This window comes from Ornithorhynchus anatinus, chromosome 7 (genome assembly GCF_004115215.2).
Source record: "Ornithorhynchus anatinus isolate Pmale09 chromosome 7, mOrnAna1.pri.v4, whole genome shotgun sequence".
Lineage (NCBI taxonomy): Eukaryota > Metazoa > Chordata > Mammalia > Monotremata > Ornithorhynchidae > Ornithorhynchus > Ornithorhynchus anatinus.
In genome coordinates this window covers 14,260,763-14,280,568 of record NC_041734.1, presented here as the reverse complement: position 1 = coordinate 14,280,568, position 19,806 = coordinate 14,260,763, and the positions used below count along the sequence as shown (strand labels likewise).

Genomic DNA, 19,806 nt, shown 5'->3' with positions numbered 1-19,806 from the left:
CAAACACATCAGAAGTATGGCAGTGCAGTGAAGTGTGGGTCAAACTTTGGTTGGGGCAGGGGTGCTGATTAGAAAACAGAAGAGAAAATTCAAGGCCCAGGGTTTTGCCTGAGCCAGGTATGTTTAGAAGTTGCTAAAACTTTCTCTCAGCTCTGTGCAGGAGACAGAATCTGACTTTCTGAAGCATATTTCAGGTTCCTAATATTTATCCTTATCAGTTGACGCCTATCTTTGCAAATCCTAGTTAATGAACTCTAAATCCAGGCTCCCCACAAGTAAGAGAAAAACAGCTTATTTAGCAGCCTGGGAAAATGAATAGAAGACGTTTGGAAAATGCTGGTTTACCCTTACTTTCTCAGACCCCAGAAATACTTAAAATGAGGTTATTAAGAATTTACTATATGCCAAGCACTCTGTCAAACATTGGGGTACACACAAGATAATCAGATCAGACCCAGCTCCTGCCCCACACAGGTCTTAGAGTTTAAGGGAGAGGGAGAAGACATAGTGAATCCCCATTTTACAGATGAGGAAACTGAGGCACAGAGCGGTTTAGACATTCAGTAGAAGAGACCAAACTATTCTCTGCTTCTTCGTGACTGGAATAAAAAATCTTTCCCTTCTCCTCTTTACCCCTACTCCTCCACTTCTTTTCAAATACATTTTCCAGTGAGGAATAGTGGAGATGAATTTAAGACATTTGTACGTGGAGTTATGGAACAATCTGAGGGGCCGTCAGCATTAATGGAAACCTAGACTAGCTGAGGAAAAAGATGATGGTCAACATTTCTAGGGAACTCTTTGGGCTGGGATCAAGACATTTCAGACTCGTCAAGGTATTTGTTGTTCCATTGCCTCAGCCACACTGAAAATTTGACAACTTCTCTGACTGTGCGTTCACCCTTTCGGTTGAAGCCATTTGAAAACATCTCATCAGAAACCTTGAAGTAACTGAATTCTGATTGAAATACTTTTATTTGGGATTGGAGGTCTTTCTATAAAGAAAAAAAATTAAATCTCCTCACAGTGAAGGTTACATGGGAACCAAGACAATAGACATTTTTCATCAAGGTCCTAGCAGAGAATGACAGCAGGTTCTTTAGCAGCTAGTGAATTGCTCAGAAAATGCTAAATAAAAGCTCTGGTATTCGTTGCCTACCTGGCATTTATTTCACACACGGCCTCTTGATGTCAGTGACAAGAAGCGATGTTTTGCAGATGTTTGCTCCTTATTCATCCCTCTCAAGTAGATGAAAATTATGGTGAAAAAATGGAGGTCAGTTTAACAGATGCAAGTATGGAAACCCAGAGAATATGCTGAGAAGCAGCTTGGCATAGTAGAAAGAGCACAGGCCTGGGAGTCAGAGAGCCCAGAGAAGCAGCGTGGCTCAGTGGAACGAGCATGGGCTTTGGAGTCAGAGGTCATGAGTTCGATTCCCAGCGCTGCCATTTGTCAGCTGTGTGACTTTGGGCAAGTCACTTAACTTCTCTGTGCCTCAGTTACCTCATCTGTATAATGGGGATTAAGTCTGTGAGCCCCACGTGGGACGACCTGATTCCCCTGTGTCTACCCCAGTGCTTAGAACAGTGCTCTGCACATAGTAAGCGCTTAACAAATACCAACATGATAATTCCTGCTCTGCCACCTGTCTGCTGTGTGACCTTCGACAAGTCACTTAACTTCTCTGTGCCTCGATTCCATCATCTGTAAAATGGGGGTTAAGACTGTGAGCCCCACCTGAGGCATATTCTTTGCCCAACCTGATTGTCTTGTATCCACCCCAGCACTTAGTATACTGCCTAGCACATAGTAACCACTTAAATATGATTTTAAAAAAAAAGAGAGAGGGAGGGAAGAAAAGGGAGAGAAGGATGGATTGATTTGGGGCTGGGGTTGGCTTCCAGGCCAAGAACCGGCTCAGCTGTTTTATGTAGTCACCTCCATCCTGGCCTGCAGGTCAACCAGCATTGGGTCGGCGCTATTCAAGAGAAGATACATTTAAATAACCTTAAGCAGGCGTACCCAGTCCATGAGGTTGATGGAAACTCTCTCCCCCTTCAGCTCTATGAGCTGGACTCCCAGGCTTGTTCTTCTCAGGTCTCCAACCAGTCCTGATAAACCCCCATCAGGGCTGAAGCACCCAAAATGGTGGGTTTCTGGCCTGTTAGCTCTTCTAAATCTTCCCCATTCCCATCCTCATCCTCTTCTAAATTTCCTGCCCCCTTTTCCCTCCCATGCAACATGAAGGGTTATCACATCTGACCGTAAACCCAGCTGGACTTCTAAATACTGTGGATTTGCCATTCTTTTCTTTTAGCAATTCAGGATTTTGAAACCTCTCAGCTAGTTACCCGATAACTAGAGAATCGGATTGTTCAGATAAACGTCCTTTTGTGGTGAGAGCTCAGGTCCATCTGGCCATTCGGTTATTGCTGTTTAGACTCCCTGATGTGCAGGTGCCCCTCACCTGCTCAGAGAAATGACTTAAGAAAGCACGATTGGCTAGCCAGGTGGGTTTTTGCCCTGGAGACTTCAAATATATGAAGCATTGACATTTGTCATTGCCATGCAATTAGAAACGGTATTGAAGGCGAGGTGAATGGTGCAGCCGGAAATTGGCCACCTGTCCTTTTTTCAAGAAAAGTTCTTGCTCACCTCTACTTCTCTGTGGCTTCCCCTTTGTCATGGTGAATGATCCAATTCCCTGGGGCCATATATTGTTCCCAGGGACAGCTGGGTGGCATTTTGAGCGATCAGATGTGAACTCAGAGGGAGGAGACCAGCGAGATGTGGCAGCTGGACCTAGAGGAGAGATCCATCAAAACCAAAGAGAAACCCTGGGGCTTCTAAACCTGGACTTTCAGGAGGAAAGCGGGTGGCACATAACTAACCGTTGAGCACAGCCGTCTCTGTTAGTTTGGTTGCAAGTGCATGCCAACCGTGGGATTTTGTTGCTGTTGAAATCCTCCAGGTGTTTAGAGAAAAGAAGTGTGCATTGAGCTGGAATGTCATGTTCGCAGAAAATTCCCTGTAGGGGAGTTGGCAGGGGAGCTCAATGTAGAAACAAAAACTCCAAGTATTAACGATGTGGTACAGTTCAGTGGAAAAGTGACTACCTTCTGTACAGGGCATTCTTAACTTGTAAAATTGTTCCATGAAGCTGGTCACAGATAAAGCTGATGCTGACTTGCTGTGATTGGAGGAAACTGTTGGTAGTAAGGAGCAGTGGTTTTGAAGATTTGGTGATGTGTCATGTGGGAGAGTTGGGAGAATGCGTGAGTTGGAATCACTTATTTCCCTGCTGGTTTTATTTGTAGTCTCTTGGGATTTCAAGCTAGTTTCAAACCAATCACGTGAAATACTGCAGAACCAGTGACTGGTTTTGACTGGTTCTGCAGGAGAGGGGAGAAGCAGCGTAGCCTACAGCAAAGAGCCCAAGACTGGGAATCAGGAGACCTAGCTGCTAATCCCAGATCCTCCACATGCCTGCTGTGTGAGCTTAGGCAAGTCATTTAACTTCTCTGGGCCTCTGTTTCTTCATCTACAAAACAGGGATTAAGTGCCTTTGTCCCTTAGACAGTTAACCCCATGTGGGACAGGGGCTGTCGGCAGGGAACGTGTCTGGCAACTCAGTTGTACTGTACTCTCCTAAGCCTTTAGTGCAGGGCTCTGCACACACAGTAGGAGCTCAAAAATGCCATTGATGATGATTGATGATTGCACTGAAGTAGCACGCTGCCTGACACCCAGTAAGTGCTTGATAAATATCAGAATTATATTTCTTTTAGGGAAGGGAATGGACGGGTACCTCAGAGTGGCCAGATTCTGGGTTTACTTCCTGCCTGCACAACAGACAACACATTCTATGTCCATTCCTCGACCAGTTACTTTCAATCAATAGTATTTACTGAGCACTTATTGTGTGCAGAACACCATACTAAGCACTTGAGAGAATACAATATAGCAATGTAACAGAGTCGGTGGACACCATACTAAGCACTTGAGAGAATACAATATAGCAATGTAACAGAGTCGGTGGACACATTCCCTGCCCACAACGAAAACTGTGGCTGATTTGGTGCTTCTGGCCCTCGGCTTTGGCACGTGGGTTTGAAGATTCCACACAACTTGGGGAGGTGTAGCCCAATCCAACAATCAGTGGTATTTATTGAGCACTTACTGTATGTGGAGCACTGTACTAAGTGCTTGGGACAGTACAGTACAACAGAGTTGGCAGACACATTCCTTGCCCACACCGAGCTTACAGGCTAGAGGGGGAGACAGAAATTAATATAGATAAATAATTCAAAATATATAATTAAAAGTATGGTCCATAAGATTTAAAGATAGGTACATGAGATATGAACCTCTATATGCAGTCTATAAAAATTTTATACCTCTGAGGCCTGACAATTTGGGGAGCATAGTGGAAATAGAATATACTACATCCAACCAAGGTCAGAGGAGTGGTGAAAAGCAACTATTCAGAGGGATTATGAGCTCTTTAGATGGGTTCACTTCTTGAGATTGTAAAGCAGTGAAAATTGAATTAAGCTACTGATGATGAAGTGGCTGAATGTTGGAGCTGGAAAGCTACTTTAAAACAAATTAGGTTGGTTGAATCACCTTTCTCTCTTGTCCTCTAATAACTCATTAGTATTTCATTAATTAGTGGTAAATAATAAGCCTCCCATTCATATGAAGAAATGCAGAACTATTTCTGTAATGGATAGTCACATTATAGAGAGATGGATGCTATGATTAAGAATTAGGCCCTTAAAAGGTAATTTTTTTGGAAATGGAAATAGCAGCATAAGTTTGGAAAACTAGTTTATTATCCAAAGAGTTTTTTTACACAGTGAAAATGGACATTTCCCAGACTCCTTATTGCACCTACCCAAACCAGGAACCTAAAAGCAATGTGGAAATCTTGTCTTTGTGCCTCTCTTGATATGAGAGCACTGCCCCTGAATGACAGAGCCCTTTTCTGTGAGGCAGGAACCATCTGATACAAGCGTCACAAGGTTTCCACACTTCCTTGAGATTTCATTGCTTTAGAGAGTGTAAGTGAAGCTTCCATATTCAGGTGATTCTTTTCTCAAAGTGGTGATAGTATCATTTGAGTGCCTGCCACACTGTACTATCAGCCAGTCAATCAGGGGTATTTAGAGAGCACTTACTATGTGAAGAAAACTCTACTAAGTGCTTGGGAGACTACACTATTACAGAGTTATGCACTGGGGAAGATGCAAGATAAACAAGTTGGTCACAGTTCCAGTACCACATGGGGCTCACAGTCTAAGTTGGGGAGAGTAGAATTCCCATTTTACAAATGAGGAAACTGAGGCACAGAGAAGTTAAGTGCCTTGCCTGAGGTCACAATGCAGAGTCAGAATTAGAACCCTGGTCCTCTGTCCCCCATGATAGGGCTCTTTCCACTAACAATCAATCAGTGGTATTTATTGAGCAGTGTACTAAGCACTTGGGAGAGTTCAGTACACAATTGAGTTGGTCAACACATTCCCTGCCCACAACAAACTTAGAGTCTAGTCCACACTGCTTCCCTAATTTAAACGTATACTAGTTGAAGCACAAAACTAAAAGTTGGAATATACGGATTGTGAAACCTGACCATACTAGGGTCTTTGACTCCTCTGATTCTTTGAAATCAAGGGGCTCTTGCTTAATGGCTAGGATTAAATAGTAGCATTATTAATAATAATCATGATAATTGTGGTATTTTTAAATGGGTATTATGTGCCAAGCACTCTGCTAAGACTAGGGAGGATTCAAGATAATAAGGTTGGACATAGTCCCTGTCCCACATAAGGCCCATAGTCTAAATAGGAAGGAGAGCAGGGATTGAATTTCCATTTTACGAGGAGAAGTTAAGTGATTCTTCCAACTTCTCCAAGATCACACAGCATAATTACACACAGTATAAATTGCATTCAATTTATATGTGGATTTGCAGTATATATATGGATTTGTAGCATAACTGAGAGGCATTGTGGCTTAGTGGAAAGATCCCAGGTTTGGGAGTCAGAGGCTGTGGGTTCTAATCCCTGCTCCACCACTTGTTTGCTGTGTTATCTTGGGCAAGCCACTTAACTTCTCTGTGCCTCAGTTACCTCATGTGTCAAATGGGGCTTAAGACTGTAAACCCCACATGGGACAACCTGATTACCTTGTATCTACCTCAGTGTTTAGAACAGTGCTTGGCACATAGTAAGCACTAAACAAATACCATAATAATTATTATTATTACATGGCAGCCCTGGGATTAGAATCCTGGCCCTCTGACTCCCGGGCCCAAACTCTTTCCACTAGGCCACAGTGTTTTCCATTAAGTTTTTTGAAAATCCATATTTCATATGGATGTTATATCTATAACATATACGATTTTCAGTAGATATGTGGATTTTCAATATATAGGTGGAGTTTTGATACATATATGGATTTGTAGCATAACTGAATGAATCCATCAAGAAGAACAAAGAAGAAATCTCTAATTATAAATACTTTTATGCACTCATTTCTCCCCTAACATGTGTTTGCACCATGCTATTTAGCTAAAACATTGGTAGAGGTTCAGGAAATTTCCGCCTTGCAATTGAGCCTGATTAGATAATATGATGTGGGGTCAGAAAAAAATAGTTTGGATTCATGCATGTAGCATTACACACAGTGAGAATTACAACATGAATTTTCCCAACATGAAGTTTTTCAAGACTGTCACCCCACAGTATAGGAGAACCGCATGTTCTTGGCAGAGCAAGAACCCCACAGTATAGGAGAACTGCATGTTCTTGGCAAAGCAAGAAAAATGATTCCGACAATGAGAGAATGATGGGACATCCAAACCAGTTTGGGGGAAAATGCAATATATTGATTATTTGAAATAGAAATTTTCAGCCTTATTCTTAGATCAAAGAGGATAGGCAGCATTGTTCATTTAATAGAGATAAAGATGTGGGTCATGTAGCTTAAAAATTCAATGGAGAAGATGGACTCTATAATGAGATGATGAGTTTTGCACCTCTGGTTATAATATTGCCGGTGTCCTCAGCTCAGTCCTTGCACTGCTCATGCCTGCCAGTCGATTGGTCCATCAGTGATATTTATTGAGTCCTTGCTGTGTGCAGAGCACTTGATTTCAAGTGCTTGGGAGAGTACAGTAAATGGAGTTGGTAGACATGATCCCTGTCCACAAGAGACTTACAATCTAGAAATTGCATATTTGGGAAATGGCAAGGTAAAAGGATATGAGCCCTATGTGGAACAGGAGATGTTTCCATCTTGATTATCTTGTCTGTACTCACCCTTTAAAATGGTGCTTGACACATAGTGAACACTTAAGAAATACCATGAAATAAATTAAAAATAAAAACATAAAGGCTGTGGGACAGAGGGTGGGGTGGATAACGTGCTTAAATAGCACAGATCCAAGTGCGTGGGTAAAACATCAGGGAGTGATTAGGGAAAATGAGAGCCTCTTGAAGGAGATCTGATTTTAGGAGGGCTTTGAAAATGGGGAGAGTGTCGATCTTTTGGATATGAAGCAGAAGAGAGTTCCAAGCCAGAGGAAGGGCAAGGGTAGGGGGTCATGGTGGGATGGGCAAGATGCAGCGAGTAGGTTGACGTTAGCGGAATGAAGTGTCGGGGCTGAATTGTAATAGATCAGCGAGGTGAGGTAAGATGGGGCGAGCTCATTGAGTGCCTTTAAGTCGATGGTAAAGAGTTCCTGTTGATGTGGCGTAGATATGCAACTGCTGGGGCTTTTTCAGGAATGGGGAGATGTGGACTGAACTTCTTTTAGAAAAATGATCCGGGCAGCAGAGTGAAGTATGGATTGGAGTGGGGAGAGAGAGAGGAGGCAGGGAGGTCAGTGAGGAGGCTGACGCATCCCATCTGGGACACCAAGTATAATGATGCGTAGCTGCTCAGGGGTACTGGACACAGTAAGTCTGGACACAGTAAACCCTCAATTTGTAACATATTTAATGTTCGTGCCTTGTGAACGTCAACCTCAAAGTACCGGAGGTCCATTTCCTGTGCAGAGACTTTGAAGAATGTGTAATGGACTATGGGGTGACTGAATCAACATCCATGTGGCGGCACTGTCCCAAGCACTTAGTCCAGTGCTGTGCACACAGTAAGCACTCAAAAATACCATTAATTGATTGACTGGCACCAAAGTCATTTTGAGAAAATAGAATAATTGTAAAGATCTGACCGATAGAATACTCCACCATAATAGCCCAGGAATTAGAAACTAGTGAGTTCCAGGCAACGTCCAAGTAGGAGTTATTTGAGGCATGATTAATTGATATTTTAAGGACTACTAATATGATTCACTTCTCAGGGTCACACCTGGAGAGTTTCCAGTACTCTACCAGTCTCAACTACGAAAGGGAGAATCAAGCAGAGGCCTACCCGTTCCATTCCTAGCTTGGGCAGTGGCTAGCGAGTGGAAGGCAATCTGCTACGAATCAAAACTCCCCCGTGCTGGGCAGCAGCAGCACGGGAGAGAATTGAGGGCGGAGACCCAAGTTTACTGCGCAGAAGGAGGCAATGGTTAACCACTTCTGTATTCTTACCAAGAAAACTCTATAGATTACCAGAACAATTGCAGATGTAGGTGGGGAGTTCTGGGGGAGATGTGTCCGTGGTGTCCATATGGGTCGGAGACCACTCGACAGCATAAGAGAAGCAGCGTGGCTCAGCGGAAAGAACCCGGGCTTGGGAGCCAGAGGTCATGGGTTCGAATCCCGACTCTGTCACCTGTCAGCAGTGTGACTGTGGGCAAGTCACGTAACTTCTCTGTGGCTCAGTTACCTCATCTGTAAAATGGGGATTAACTGTGAGCCTCACGTGGGACGACCTGATTACCCCTGTATCTCCCCCAGTGCTTAGAACAGTGCTCTGCACATAGTAAGCGCTTAACAAATACCAACATCTAATACGATGCAGGTGAAAATCTTCCACAAATGGAGGTGGTTTCTTCTTTAGTAATATATTGCAGTTACCCACGACGCTTGGTGAAATAACTTGCGGAAAGAAAGCGCACTGAAAATAGTTTTTGACGGAAGAGCATTCAGATCGATAGTGAGTTGGTACGGATTTCTTGGAAGGAGACTCCACTGCTTCTCCACTGCGGTCTGTATGACGTAATGAGAATATTTGAAATCTGTGTGGAGTATTCAGCCAAATATGCACATTGCCATCTAGCGGGAAACAGTCAACATTGTACACAGTCCGCAGGTTGAGAGTCCGGCTAGCGGGTTAGTTTTTAAAATGAGTGGTCTAAGCTCAAGCCTTTCCACCTTTGCATTTACCTCGGTCTTGCAGCGTTGACTCTAAGAATGGCTTAAAAAAATAGATTTGAAGATAATCCAAATCTTGTTTTATTTGCCAGCCGGCTGAAGGCAGGGATTGTCTCTATTTTGTTGCTGAGTTGGTCTTTCTAAGTGTTCAGTGCTCTGCACACCCTAAGCGCTCAATAAATGTGAATGAATGAATTTGAGTCAGAGAGGGCTTAAAGCGAGGACTCCCAAAGCTACAGCTTGGGCTTCTTTCACAAAATAACAAACAACAATTTTTAACGAGAAGAGGTGAATGTTGCCCCCTGGTTTTGTCTGGAAGAACCGGGTGATGTCCCGTAAGTTTTGGATTGCTCTCGTGCCTGGAGGCCGGTTGGGATCTCACCCAGCCACGCGGGTGCAGCCCCAAATCTGAGTGGGTCCAGGTTGAGATGTATCGCCTGGCCTTTGGTCACCTCCGGCATTGATTGCCTCCTGGGGGGGTCATAGACCAGAATTTGAGTTCACTCTAGAATGAGCCAGCCGCCAGGCTTGGAGTCTCCCACTTCTCGGCGGGGTCCAGGCCGATAATGGGACGACTCCTCGACATCTCGTAATCGTCAGGAAAGAAAGATGAAATGAGAATTATGGTCTTTATTAAAACACTTGTAATGGTCATTCATTCAGTAGTATTTATTGAGTATTTATTGAGCACTTACTATGTGAAGAGCATTTGTATTTGTTGGTATTTGTTAAGCACTTACTACATGCAGAGCACTGTTCTAAGTGCTGGGGTAGATACAGGGTAATCAGGTTGTCCCATGTGAGGCTCACGGTTAATCCCCATTTTACAGATGAGGGAACTGAGGCCCAGAAAAGTTAAGTGACTTGCCCACAGTCACACAGCCGACAAGTGGCAGAGCCGGGATTCAAACTCATGACCTCTGACTTTCAAGCCCGTGCTCTTTCCACCTAGCCACGCTGCTTCTCTGTACTAGGCACTGTACTAAGCGCTTGGAATGTACAGTTCGGCAACAGATAGAGACAATCCCTGCCCAATGAGAGGCTTACAGTCTGAGCTTATAGTAATGTGCTATGCACCGGGTGAAATGCAAGAGAAGGAACAATCTATTTCAGTAATAATAAACTGTTTCACTAAATCAACCGGGCATTATTGCTTGATAACACCAAGTTAAACGATAATCCCAAATTGCGTTACCTATGTAGCACACTGACCAACGACAGTCATAGGTGAGGAAATAGCAAATGGAATCAAGAAGGGTGGCGGCAGCGTGATATCGGGCCCTTGACCAAATTAAAGGTCTGAAGTGCTGTGCGTTCTTCTCTACGCCTGGGAGACCTGGATCACACACAGGCATCATAGTTGATGATGATCAACTCAGAGAAGCAGCGTAGCTCAGTGGAAAGAGCCCAGGCTTGGGAGTCAGAGGTCATGGGTCCGAATCCCGGCTCTGCCACTTGTCAGCTGTGTAACTGTGGGCAAGTCACTTAACTTCTCTGGGCCTCAGTTACCTCATCTGTAAAATGGGGATTAAGACTGTGAGCCTCACATGGGACAACCTGATTACCCTGTATCTACCCCAGTGCTTAGAACAGTGCTCTGCACATAGTAAGCACTTAACAAATACCAGCATTATTATTATTATGATGATGGTATTTGTTAAGTGCATACTATGTGTCAAGCACTGTTCTAAGCACTGGAGTAGATGCAAGCTAATCAGGATGGATATAGATGCAAGCTAATCAGGATGGATACAGTCCCTGTCCCACATTGGGCTCACAATCTTAATCCCCATTTTACGTATATGGTAACTGAGGCACAGGGAAGTGAAGTGACTTGTCCAAGGTCACACAGCAGACGTGGCAGAGCCGGGCCTTTTGACTCCCAGGTCTGTGCTCCACCTTTAGAGCCCGCTGCCTCCCCAAGCAGTTCCGTCATCTTATTTTATGGGCCATATTCAGTATTTTTAAAAGGCAAGACAAGATCTCAAATAATGAAGTTCTGGAACTTAGGGTCCTTAGCATTGGAGCCTTTCTCATCTCAACTCAGCTGTGCTGGGGATCTGTGGGGGTCGCATAAGAAGGGTGAAAGACATCAGGATATACAAAAAAACTATTGTATGGAGAGCTGAAATTGGAAAACTTAAAGGAAAGAGGGCAGAGGAGACATTTTAAAGGCATGGTGAAACAAAGCCTCAGGTGGTGCTGTATCCCAGCTCAAAACCCGGAGTCATTTGCAAGGCTAGACCAGTCGGGGCCATTGATTTCAAGGAAAGGACGGTTGTTTATTCAGCCAAAGCCTCTCGTGGAACAGAAGGCGAGGAGGCAAAAGAGAAATGAACCTTAGGCACTGCATGCATCAAAGATGAGTGTGGCTTTAGTGGAAAGAGCACGGGCTTGGGAGTAAGAGGTAGTGGATACTAATCGCAGCCCCGCCACTTGTCAGCTGTGTGACCTTGGGCAAGTCACTTCACTTCTCTGTGCCCCAGTTACTTCATCTGTAAAATAGGGATTAAGACTGTAAGCGCCACATGGGACAGCCTGATAATCTTGTATCTATCCTAGCCCTGCTTGGCCCATAGTAAGCACTTAACAGTTACATTCATTATTATTATTATTATAACACAACAGGCGACAGTTGCTTTGTGTGCTCAGTGTGGTTGAGTCAGTAGGTCCCTCATTGGTGTTTTCAGATACACAAATGCATTCCCTCCTTCCCCATTTCGCTCTCTCTCTCTTCAGGTCACCTGATTCATTCATTCAAATGTATTTATTGAGTGCTTACTGTGTTCAGAGCACTGTACTAAGCACTTGATGATTTGCTAGTGAAATCATTTTTTTTCAGTAGTATAAAGCAGAGTTTGAGTACAAATAATAATAATAATAATAATAATGTTGGTATTTGTTAAGCGCTTACTATGTGCCGAGCACTGTTCTAAGCGCTGGGGTAGACATAGGGGAATCAGGGGGTCCCACGTGGGGCTTACAGTCTTCATCCTCATTTTACAGATGAGGGAACTGAGGCACAGAGAAGTTAAGTGACTTGCCCACAGTCACACAGCTGACAAGTGGCAGAGCTGGGATTCGAACTCATGAGCCCTGACTCCAAAGCCCGTGCTCTTTCCACTGAGCCACGCTTCTTCTCTCTTCTTCTTCTTCTTCTCTACAAAGGGTCACACACCCTATAGTCAATCATTATCCTGTCAGGACTGGTTTTTCTCACAGATTTTCCCCAGCAAATATTCCTGGAGATGAATATCTGCAGTTTTAGGCATCTTGGAAATGTTAGGAGATTTTGTGTAATGAGATAGTACAATATTTGGCAGATCTCTAGAAAAGAATACTTCATGGTCCAGTGTAAACCTCTTTCCTCTAGTGAAAGACCCAAACAACTGATTGCAGGGCGCTTCATTTACCAAAGAAGCCCATTCAGCTGTTCCTTTGTCTTCTCTTTCCAGGAGCTCCTCTAATCTTATTTTTTTTCATCTTTGTGGTTCTCCTCTAAGCCCTTTAAACTTCTCTTCCCCCTGAGCAGGCTAGCATTAAATTGGACCCAACACTACTGAGGGCTTCAGTAGTCTCAAGTTCAGAGAATCAATCAATCAACCAATCAGTTGAATTTGAGTATTTTCTATGTGCAGAACACTGTACTAAGCGCTTTGGAGAGTACGATAGAAATAAGAACAGAGCAAACAACATCTCAGTTATATCATCATCAGGAGATCTGCTAGTTGTTTTCAGAAAAAAATCCTAAAAAGGGGAATACCCACACAATACTGTAAACCCTGTCTTATTATTTAGTCCTCCTAAAATCTAATGTGGATCTGTCCTTGTTCAGGATGACATGGAAGATCAGATGTGCTTCTGAAAAGCTTAAAGACTAAGTAATTTAAAAGGAATCCTATGTCAAGCCTTAGTATATTTATCAGTTTCACTCACCTCCAAAGAAAGCCTCTTAAAGTGGAAAAAGTTCAGAAAACAACTCACCTACATCCCTGGTGATGAGAAATTAAGGGCTTTTAGATAATGATGCAATTAGCTTTTATCAAATGATGCTATTTGAGAGAGGATCTAACATGTCTACATAAGCAAAATCCTTGTTGTTCAGAAAATTCTTAAGCCATAAAATATTATCAGAACAAACATGTCACAAACCAAAGTGGAACAGGCAAACCGTGGCAGACCAAAAGGGGCAAGCTTCATTGTAATATTATCATATGGGTTCAGAGTCGATGAGTTTAGCTCTGTAGATATGCATCTAGGGCTGACTGGTTATATTCTAATTATGTGCCTTCTGATTGGCAAGGAAGTCTGACTGACTGGAAGCTGCTATCCATGTGTTAGGAGTTCTGGGATACTGTCGTCATTGTGCTACCAGCCCTCCTGAATGCTGGGGATTCCCACAGCTGGTCTTGGGAATGGAAAAGTCCATACTGCTAAGATAAAGGGCGTGCTGACATTAGGGGGCCTTGGTAGTCTGTGAAGCTGGACTGTTGGTATAAAGCCAACACTTATTTGTTTGTTTGTTTGATTGATTGGAGTGCTTCATGTAATACCTGCTGTTCTTCCCGCTTAGCTTGTGAGCACCATGTGGGACAGGCTCTGGATCTGATCCGATTACCTTGACTCTACTTAGTGCTAACATGATGTTTTGCGGGTAGCTAAAGACTTAACGACTACCATAAGTATAATTTTTATTATTCTTTCATTTTACGTAGTGCACCTGGTAGACATTTGGAACGTCATCGAAGCATTACGAGAAAATGCGCTGAACAACTTGGACCCCAATGTGGAACTGAATGTGGCCCGCCTGGAAGCCGTGCTTTCAACTATTTTTTACCAGCTTAACAAGCGGATGCCCACCACTCACCAGATTCACGTAGAACAATCCATAAGCTTACTGCTCAACTTTCTGCTTGCTGCTTTTGATCCGTAAGTTCCTCCATCCAAGATTTTGGCCTGGTGGCCTCTGGTTTTTCCTCACGAGTAGAAACATTCGCCTTTCTGTTTTTTTTTTCTTCCACTGGCTGAATTCTGGTAATACTGTGACAACCATGAATATGGCTCTAGTTCTGCCTCTCCCTAAAGGACTCCTTATGCAATTCAGATATAGGTGGGTTAAAAGGCTACACAGATCCCCAGGACTCCGGATTCGGGCTCTAAGACCAAAAGTAACCACCTTTTCCTAATAAAGGAGTCAGTTAGTGGCATGACATAGAGAAGCAGCGTGGCTTAGTGGAAAGAGCACAGACTTGGGAGTCAGAGGTCATGGGTTCTAATTCCAGCTCTGCTGCTTGTCAGCTGTGTGACTTTGGGCAAGTCACTTAACTTCTCTGTGCCTCAGTTACCTCGTCTGTAAAATGGGGATGAAGACTGTGAGCCTTACGTGGGACAATCTGATTACCTTGTATTCCTCCCAGCGCTTAGAACAGTGCTTGGCACATAGTAAGCGCTTAACAAATACCAACATTATTATTAATTGAGCATTTACTGTGTGCAGACCTCTGTACTAAGCACTTGGGCTAGTGCAGTATAACAGTGTAGTAGACACACTCCCTACCCACAGTTACGGCACTTATGCAAAGCCAAAGATATGTGACGATCACATGGTTTAATGCAGCCTGCTGTACTGGAAGCTGCAGAGGCGCAAAGAGCAGCATGGTCGCATGTTTTGAATGGGATTTAATGAACCAGGATCCGGGGAGGGTGCAAGGCTTTTTATGAGCTGCAAAGGCTCCTGGCTGCAAGGCAGCTCATTGTGGTAACAAGTCCTGCAGGGAATAATGGGAGCAACAGAAAAGGATGATTTGATAACCGTTGTCATTACTTATCCTTCCTGTGTTGTAAATCATCAGAGGAAGTTGCAGGGTGGAGAGCGAGTTTCAAACTACAGTGCAAGCCAAATCTTCCATGGTCTTTTTCAAGCAACGTGATGACCAGGTACAGCATGGTCCCTAGATCCAGGGTCACCCATTTCATGAAAGGAAAGTCCATGGGCTGAAGCGTATAGGCCGATTAATTAAGAACTTGCACTTGATGCTGTGGGGCATCGCTGTGGTGGCCATTTAGAAAGAGGTGTTCCAACATGGTTGTCTTGTTTCGTTGCTCACAGAGGCATCGGAGAAGGATGCATGGGCTGGCACAATGGCTGTTTAGTTTGATCAGTGTCAAGTCTTTTTTTATGCAGTTCCATATTTTGAAAAATATAGGGATTGAAAACAGCAGGATTCGAGTGAATATTGCAACCCCAGTTGCTTGGTATCGTGTGCCCTTCAGAACCAGATCATCGGGTACAGCTCAGTCACCATGGCAACAGTGAGGGGAGAAGGCGTTCGTTCCACATGATAAGGCAGCAGAGCCGAGCCCAGCCATGGTATTTCTGTAACGGCTTTCCCCTCCTGGCCCTTCAACAATAAAAGCCCAGCTTGAACGGTTGTGCCACTAGTATCTGCTGGATGGTTACTTTGTTTTTCTGAGGTAGTTTACTTAATTCAGTAAAACGGGGAAAGGAGAATCCAAATTGGTGCAAAATTCATGGAGCCCCAAATTACTGTTTGATAAGGAATAGATTTTAAAACATTTAAATTTTCTGGTTCTGGTAAAGATATGATGCACCCACATCAGAACATTTGGAGGGCAAGAAATGATCACAAAGATCAAAGGCGTCATTTGTAAACTCGCAGGGAGCAGACGTGATGACAGAACCCACTGTCTCAAAATGTCTGTTAGAAAAGTGGATCATTTCTGTTTTCAAATACTGAGAGATAATTTTCAAATGCAAAATCCTTGAATGCTCTCTCAGAATCACGTTGGGCATTTGAATAATTTTGTGGGTGAAAGATCAGAACTATTTCCCAAAAACCTCAGTGAGAATGTTATTGCAGAATTGCTCCTCTCATACATAGGATGTGGAGGAGTGCTATTTTAAGTCTCATCTAGATGAGAGAGGGAAATTGAGAATGAGGGCTATGCGGGTGACTTCTTTAATGTACCCTCTTTGGGTACAGTGGAGTTGGTTCTGCTGGAAATGGAGTTCCAAGGTTGCAGTTTTTCAAGTCTGAAAAATAGCTTCTAACACAGTCCTTTGGGCTTTGCCACCTAGAAATAAAAGGATGGTAGAAGAGAATGGTTCTTCAGTTTGGTTTCTTATAAACTAGACTTATTTGTGTTTCAGATCCCACGATTAGCATTTAATCAATCAGTCGACCATATTTATTGAGCACTTGCTGTGAGCAGCGTACCGTACTAAGCACTTGGTAGGATATAATATAACAGAGTAGGTAGACATGTTCTCTGCTCATAATGAACTTAGAGTCTAGCATGGGATACAGACAATAATATAAATAAATTATGGATATGCACATAATTGCTCTGGGATTGAGGGAGGGGTGAATTAAGGGTGAATTAAGGGTGAATCCAAGTGCCAAGGTGAAATATGGGACTAAGAAAGTGATTTTATCAATTCTGAGGCACTGTACCCATATATTTTGTGGAAAGCCCTGGAGAAACTTCTGCAAGAAACCTTTCATTATCTCATTCTTTGGGATAATTGAAAAATTTGGCTGGAAAAAGTTTTTCACAGACAACCTAGGTAGAGATTTTGTTGTAAAATTTGGGGTGAAATCCTCCCAGCTTCAAAGAAGGTAAAATAGTAAAACTTTAAATTTTCTCCCTTGGCGAGTCTTTATTTAGATGCAGAAATTAGAGAAGCTCAGAAGATGTTTTTCTGAAGATGTACTAGTGCTATTTGGAGTTCCCCAAAATAGTTTGACCCTTAATTGCCACTTGATTTCAAAGGTTATATTAGGAACAGAAAAGATCCTGATTCCAGAAACAAAAGCTAGATGTTAAAGTGGAGTTCCCATTGCTGGGGAAAAAATTACAAATACTAAAACCCTCCTAGTCATTTAGAAGAGTGCTGGTAAGGAGCAAAGAAAAGAAGGGAATGTTTAAGCTATTGCTTCTCATGTGCTTGGCATCTTCACTAGGAAATTTGGGTATCTAAGAATCGTCATCTCATTAACCTCTTTCCTGCTGTGTCTCAGCCCTAAAGAGAGGGCCAAAGCTTTGACATGCTGATCCTTCTGCCCCCACATGCCCTTTGGAAGAGAAGGCTGCGAAGAAGGAGAAGCAGCGTGGCTCAGTGGAAAGAGCCCGGGCTTGGGAGTCACGGGTCATGGGTTCTAATCCCGGCTCTGCCACTTGTCAGCTTTGTGACTGTGGGCAAGTCACTTAACTTCTCTGTGCCTCAGTTCCCTCATCTGTAAAATGGGGATTAAGACTGTGAGCGTCACGTGGGACAACCTGATGACCCTGTATCTACCCCAGCGCTTAGAACAGTGCTCTGCACATAATAAGCGCTTAGAAATACCAACATTAAGACACAAAATTTGGCCACCGTTGGCCTCCATGTCATTGCAAACATTGAAATGCATTTGTCGTGCTCCCTCATCTCCAGTGTTGAGAGCTGGAGCTGTGGGACCTGGAGGAGATGCTGCTTCACCCCCCTCCCCCCACCCCCGGGAATGCCACTTCCAGTATTTCATGCTCAGGGCCAGCACTGTCATCATCGTGGCAGACAACACTGTCTAGAATGCCCTGTACAACTGATAAATATTTTAAAAGGATTGTTTACCGATTTGTGCATTCAAGAAGTTGCAAATGGTTTTTTCCTTTTGGGCTCGAACTTACTGAAAGAGGAGTGTCCACAAGTTGATTTTGATGATGTAATTTCAAACTTATTATCCCTAAGGAATGTGTTCGGGAATCAAACCCAGCAATTTTCTGACACAGCCTTAGAAAGCTGTTCACTGCCCTCTGTACAGTAGGGCTGCACTATTATTTTGTCTCCAGGGAAACTTAATAACTGTCCTGAAAACAGACTTTCACTAACATCTCTGATAAGACTCAATTTGTATCAATTTAGCACCTATTCAAAGAGTGTTAAGTATCTGGAATTCAGTGCTTGCCTCTTGAAGTGGGGGAAAGCCTACTTTCTTCTCCCATTTGACTCAGACCAGAGCTCTGCTGAGGGTCCAGTGGGAAGAGAATGGCTCTATCAGTCGATCTGGAGTTCGAGTTGCAGCTTTGCAAGAAGTGGAATGCCTGCTGGTACTCTGCCGTCAAAGCTCAAGACTTATCAGCAAAGAACCCCATAGGAATTCAGAAAAACAACCAACTAGTGTAGGTGGTGAAGACCACAGCAGCTGCCAAAGCCAACCCCTTCCTGAGTTTTGGTGCTACCTCTGGTGCTGCATCGGTCACTCTGATCATAAATGGGTCCTGCCCTTAAAATACTTAATAATAATGTTGGTATTTGTTAAGCACTTACTATGTGCAGAGCACTGTTCTAAGCGCTGGAGCAGATACAGGGTAATCAGGTTGTCCCACACGAGACTCACAGTTAATCCCCATTTTACAGATGAGGTAACTGAGGCACAGAGAAGTTAAGTGACTTGCCCATAGTCACACAGCTGACAAGTGGCAGAGCTGGGAGTCGAACCCATGACCTCTGACTCTGAAGCCCAGGCTCTTTCCACTGAGCCATGCTGCTTCCCCAATAATTTAATTTTAATTTTGGTATTTGTTAAGCGCTTACTATGTGCAGAGCACTGTTCTAAGCGCTGGGGTAGATACAGGGTAATCAGGTTGTCCCACGTGAGGCTCACAGTTAATGCCCATTTGACAGATGAGGTAACTGAGGCACAGAGAAGTTAAGTGACTTGCTCACAGTCACACAGCTGACAAGTGGCAGAGCTGGGATTCAAATTCATGACCTCTGACTCCCAAGCCCGTGCTCTTTCCACTGAGCCACACTGCTTCTCTTTTGAGCACTTTTGAGTGCTCTTCACAATGTCACGTTCTAATTACTCACAGTCACCATTGCATGACCCAGTTGGCAGGAATCATCACTGTAATCAATCAATCAATCATTGGTATTTATTGAGCCCTTACCGTGTGCAGAACACTGAACTAAATGCTTGGGACAGTACAGTACAGCAGAGTTGATAGACACATCCCTGCCCTCAAGGGGCTTGAAATCTGTCAATTATTTCACACAAGTTCTTGGTCCTGAAGTTTAAGAACAGAGACTCCTCTGGTGTTATTGTGGGAAAATCCTTCAATACTCCATCAGATGAAGCAAAATATCCACCTATCCTGACCAGATTGCCATTTTGGAAGAGAAAGCAAAGCTGCAGATATTTTAGAAATTTGTCACTTGTTCTTAGTTAACAGGAAAAAGCCTCATAGACACCTTTTACCGAAGTTATATATAAGGGATCCAAAGTCTTGGAGAGCTCAAAATTAAAGGTAGAGTGGAAAGCAACCTGTAAGTCTCTAGAGAAGCGCTGTAGTTCTTGGATGTAACAATCCAGACCACTAGATTGTAAACTCCTCAAAGGCAGGGATCGTGTTTATCAGATATATTGCACTTTCTCAAACACTTACTACAGTTGACTGCGCAGAGTAAATGGTCAATAA

General features: G+C 43.5%; 1 protein-coding gene and 1 non-coding gene across 27 annotated transcripts in view; both read left to right on the top strand.

Annotated features, from left to right (window-relative positions):
- Window positions 1-19,806, top strand: part of DTNA (dystrobrevin alpha) — a 282,794-nt gene that overhangs the window by 171,066 nt on the left and 91,922 nt on the right. For all 26 annotated transcript variants that reach the window (XM_029068850.2, XM_029068846.2, XM_029068847.2 and 23 more), the window contains one exon: window positions 14,043-14,256. In XM_029068850.2, the coding sequence (XP_028924683.1) occupies window positions 14,043-14,256 (214 nt within the window). The remainder of the gene's footprint in view (window positions 1-14,042; window positions 14,257-19,806) is intronic.
- Window positions 8,357-8,494, top strand: LOC114813457. Its single transcript, XR_003761177.1, has one exon. It is a non-coding gene; the product is annotated as a small nucleolar RNA SNORA7 (small nucleolar RNA).